Raw genomic sequence first — 5204 nt, 5'->3', positions numbered from 1 at the left:
TCAGTGAACGCCTGGAGAGAGTTGAGAGGACAGTAGGCAAGGCCAGACTACGGACTGACACAAGGACAGTCCTGATTGGTCCTTTAAGCTCAGACGTGTGCACACACACACACACACACACAGACACACACACACCTCACCAACTGACATGGTCTGTGAACCTCATCTCCAGTGATCTGCTCTGATTAAGCTGGTCAAACTGCTCTGCTCTGGTTGACCTGGTTCCACTGGAGAACTCTGTTGGTGTCTGTGGAACACGTTCTTCCCACGTTCTGTTCCAACACCTGAACGTCTCTCAGCCGACGTAGGACCTGACGTATCTGGGTTTGATAGTGGGTTTTCAGGAGCACACTGCCACCTACTGGACTGGAGTGTGTAGTGTCATGGTCTGACCAGTGACTTTTTGCAGCCTGCTCCGTACGACTTGAGGCTTTTTTTTTTACAACATTTGAATCGATTTCATCACTAATTACTGCTCTGAGACTCCTCCCACTTTAGACAGTGAGGTGTTGGTCCTTCAACCTTCTAGTGAACCTTTGTGGTGGTCTTCTCCACAGTCTGTCCTGCTGCTGGGGGCCGTGGTGTTGGTCTGCCTGGGCCTGGACCTCCTCTTTCTTCTCTTCTACTCCTTCTGGCTTTGCTGCAGGCGTCGCAAAAGTGACGAAGCCTCCCACTCGCACGCGCACTCTCATCGGCCCAGCCCTGACTGCTGCTGCACGGCCTGGTGCGTCATCATCGCCACGCTCGTCTGCAGGTGAGAAGGTTCTTCACATCAGAACGACAGCTCCACGGAGGTGCCTTTGAATGAACCTTGTTTTGTTGAATTCTTGAGAAAATGTGCCGAGAGCGTTACAACTAAAGGTCGTGACGCTGAAGAAGAGAAGAAGAAGTCAGTTTGATGACAACGAGTGCTTTCTTTGTTGGTTGTTGTTGTTGTTGTGTGTGGTCTCTGAAGGTCTCTAACTCTGATGTATATGTTCATGTATAATACAGTAGTCAATACAATCACAACAACAGCCATAATAATAATAATAGAGTTCCTTATTAAATGTTAAACCTTATATAAATATTGGTTTGTATCTACTGCCCAAATTAGATCAACTGATTTGACTAAAGTGAGTTTGATCATTTAAACTGAAAGAATACAATTCAGTCAGACTTAAGACTGAATCAGAATGGTCAAAATCAGCGAACACTTTGACCACACGGATGAGAAACTCTGGTGGGCCACATTAAATGATTAGGTGGGCCACATTAAATGATTTGGTGGGCCACATTAAATGATTTGGTGGGCCACATTAAATGATTAGGTGGCCACATTAAATGATTGGATGAGAAACTCTGGTGGGCCACATTAAATGATTAGGTGGGCCACATTAAATGATTTGGTGGGCCACATTTGGCCCAGGAGCCTTGGCTTTGACGTTCGTGGTCTAGACCCTGTGGATCTCAGTTGGATGAGGAGAGGACGAGGACGTCTCTCTCTACCAGATCATTCTGTCTGTCCTGGAACAGTTGCCATGGAGACAGGAGCAGATTTGATGTAGAGACAAAAAAAATGAATTATACAGTCAGGGGGAAGCTGTGCTCTCTCTCTCTCTCTCTCTCTCTCTCTCTCTCTCTCTGTAGGCGTGTGTGTGTGTTCCTTCAGGTTCTTTGAGCTGGTTCTCAGCCCACGGTCTGTGGACTGTTTGTGTTCAGGTCGTCAGCACTTTTCATTGTAAATGCAGTTTCATTGTCTGCTAAAAAAAAAAGAAAATGTTGTCTCAGAAAGAATGTTTCCATCATCTCAGCATGAACTTCATGGACAAAAACAGATATTTTCTTCTACTGCGTTCCAAGGAGTACTGCAGTCCAGTATCAGCTACATATACAACACACAGTTGGGTTTAGGACAGAGAAGACGGGGGGGGGGGACATATATCACATTAAAGTGTCTCCATGACTACATTCACCTGCTGCTGTCAGGAGGTACAGTACATTACAGATGTAATCCATTATCAAGGTCTTAAACACTAACCTTCACACACACACACACACACACACACACACACACTGCTCCCAGTCTAATGGGCCTGAATGAATTGCCTTTACAGTGACCAATAAATCTGAGTTCTGTTCAGTTTGTCTGCACACACACATCATTAACTCAGAGTACAGTGAAACACACACACACATTAAGTACACATTAAGTTGATAGTTGATAGGTGATAGTTGATGTGAAGCAGAATCTATGTTGGCAACAATCAGGGAGAAGATGTCGTTCAGTGACAGAGGTCAAAGGTCAGATGGAGGGGTCCTGGACTGGAAACACTTTGACACCAACTGGACCAGATTAGGTCTGGTCTGGTGACCCACTTATTCTGTGTATGTGTGTGTGTGTGTGTGGTTCCTGCCTCAGGACTGAGGATGACACCAAAACAATAGGACTGTGTCTCAGTGCTGCCTCTTACTGGTTCAAAGAAGACGGTGCAGTTCTGTCCTAGAAGATAGGTGATAGTTGATAGTTGATAGGTGATAGTTGATAGGTGATAGATGATTGTTGATAGATAGGTGATAGTTGATAGGTGATAGTTTCCAGTTGTTTGATGATTTGCTCCGCCCCTCAGCGCTGGTATCGCTGTTGGATTCTACGGAAATGGAGAGTCCAGTGATGGAGCCAGTCGGTTGGCCTACTCCCTGCGTCACGCCAACCACACTGTATCTGGGGTGGAGAAACTGGTGCGTCATTTCACTTGTGCACTCACACACCAAATGGAAACTTGGCCCGAGTCACTGGAGATGTTTCTGTTTGTCTTTTTGAGTCCAGGTGACAGACAGCGCCCGAGCCTTGAACCAGACTGTGGAAGAGAACCTGGTCATCCTGGAGACCGCCTTCCAGGAGCAGGCAGACTACATGTCCATAGTCCAAAAGCTGCAGGGACAGCTGGACGAGCTGGTGAGGCTGATGGTGGACGTTCCTTTTTGGTCCAGTACTGACGTCTCCCTGGACGACTTGGCTCGCAAGACAGAGGAGTTTGACTTTTACAGGTCGGTGACCAGATTCTTTTTCTGTTCAACGCCTTCTTTCTCAGCTTTTGTGTTGAGTTGAGAAGACAGATGTCCTGAATGTCCAGAGTGTGAGCCCCTGTGTGGACCTGCTGTCTCCTCAGGTGGTCGGCCTACCTGGGCCTGCTGCTCTTCGATGCACTCATTTGTCTGCTGGTGCTCTTTGGTTTGATTCGCAACTCCAGAGGTACTCTCATTGGGTGAGTTGATTTGTAGTCATCCTGACGTATCATCGGGATTCTGTTCTGATGAGTGGAGACAAACCTACGGTCCGCAGCCCAGACACGTCCCAGCGTGATCCAGCTTCAAACAGATCTGCCTTTTTTCCCTTTCAGAGTGTGTCTGCTGGGGGTTCTGACTCTCATCATCAGCTGGGGGTCTCTGGGCCTGGAGCTGGCTGTTGCTGTGGTGAGTGTTACCATGGTAACAGGCTTGCTCTCTCAGTGTCTGCAGTGATGTAATCTTTTCCCACTGCTGAATTGTGAGTGTGCTGTTGATCTGCAGCCTGATGTGTCATGTGATCTCCCTCTGTCTACAGTCGGCCAGTGACTTCTGTGTCTCCCCGGATACCTACATCACCACGGTAACCAAGGACAACACTGTCATCAACCAGGGTATGCAGATGAGAAAACACAGCAACAGCCGACACACACACACACACACACACACACACACCATCACTGTGGAGAAGTGATATCTTAGTCACGATGATATATTGAGGTATTCCCCCCCCCCCCCCCGTGTAACTGTAGTCAGAGTGTGATCGTAGTATACTATACTGCAGTATCTCTGTGGTACATTCACAGAAATACCGCAGTACTACCTCGTAGTAATACTTTTGTGTTGTGGTCCATTCACAGAGATACTGCAGTACTACCTCGTGGTAATACTTTTGTGTTGTGGTCCATTCACAGAGATACTGCAGTACTACCTCGTAGTAATACTTTTGTGTTGTGGTCCATTCACAGAGATACTGCAGTACTACCTCGTAGTAATACTTTTGTGTTGTGGTCCATTCACAGAGATACTGCAGTACTACCTCGTAGTAATACTTTTGTGTTGTGGTCCATTCACAGAGATACTGCAGTACTACCTCGTAGTAATACTTTTGTGTTGTGGTCCATTCACAGAGATACTGCAGTACTACCTCGTAGTAATACTTTTGTGTTGTGGTCCATTCACAGAGATACTGCAGTACTACCTCGTAGTATTACTTTTGTGTTGTGGTCCATTCACAGAGATACTGCAGTACTACCTCGTAGTATTACTTTTGTGTTGTGGTCCATTCACAGAGATACTGCAGTACTACCTCGTAGTAATACTTTTGTGTTGTGGTCCATTCACAGAGATACTGCAGTACTACCTCGTAGTAATACTTTTGTGTTGTGGTCCATTCACAGAGATACTGCAGTACTACCTCGTAGTAATACTTTTGTGTTGTGGTCCATTCACAGAGATACTGCAGTACTACCTCGTAGTAATACTTTTGTGTTGTGGTCCATTCACAGAGATACTGCAGTACTACCTCGTAGTAATACTTTTGTGTTGTGGTCCATTCACAGAGATACTGCAGTACTACCTCGTGGTAATACTTTTGTGTTGTGGTCCATTCACAGAGATACTGCAGTACTACCTCGTAGTAATACTTTTGTGTTGTGGTCCATTCACAGAGATACTGCAGTACTACCTGAGGTGCAGTAGTGGACACACCAACCCCTTCCAGCAGGTAGGCCCGGCCTCCGGCTCCTGACTGTTGTTGTGATGAGTGGACTTCCTGTTTGTGATGTCATGTCCTGTGTTGACGGTGGACAGAGGCTGTCGGGCAGCCACAAAGCTCTGGTGGAGATGCAGGACGATGTGGCCGAGCTGCTGAGGTCGGCGACCCGTGATTACGCCAACACTAAGGTATGACAGGAGCAGGAGAACGATGACCTGGAGAGACACGGTGGACAGATGTTGTTGACTGTTGACCTGGGGGTTGTTGTTGTGTCCAGGAGAGTCTGGAACAGGTCCAGTCAGTACTGAACTCCACCGAGGTCGGTCTCCACCAGCTGACGGCTCTGGTCGACTGTCGCAGCCTTCACATGGTGAGGAGCTGTGGTTGTTGAGAAGAACTCCCAGTCTGATGTCTCCTGGTTCAACATTTCACCCCCCCC

General features: G+C 47.2%; 1 protein-coding gene across 1 annotated transcript in view; it reads left to right on the top strand.

The window, feature by feature from the left end:
- Positions 1–5204, top strand: part of LOC103383454 (protein tweety homolog 3-like) — a 13475-nt gene that overhangs the window by 2986 nt on the left and 5285 nt on the right. Inside the window, exons 3-11 of the mRNA XM_025058459.1 lie at positions 558–754; positions 2610–2721; positions 2810–3030; positions 3153–3248; positions 3384–3456; positions 3587–3662; positions 4719–4774; positions 4861–4953; positions 5043–5148. Coding sequence (XP_024914227.1) covers positions 558–754; positions 2610–2721; positions 2810–3030; positions 3153–3248; positions 3384–3456; positions 3587–3662; positions 4719–4774; positions 4861–4953; positions 5043–5148 — 1030 coding nt within the window. The remainder of the gene's footprint in view (positions 1–557; positions 755–2609; positions 2722–2809; positions 3031–3152; positions 3249–3383; positions 3457–3586; positions 3663–4718; positions 4775–4860; positions 4954–5042; positions 5149–5204) is intronic.

The sequence above is a fragment of the Cynoglossus semilaevis genome, chromosome 9, assembly GCF_000523025.1.
Source record: "Cynoglossus semilaevis isolate Cse_v1.0 chromosome 9, Cse_v1.0, whole genome shotgun sequence".
Taxonomy (NCBI): Eukaryota; Metazoa; Chordata; class Actinopteri; order Pleuronectiformes; family Cynoglossidae; genus Cynoglossus; species Cynoglossus semilaevis.
This window is presented reverse-complemented; position numbering and strand designations above follow the sequence as displayed.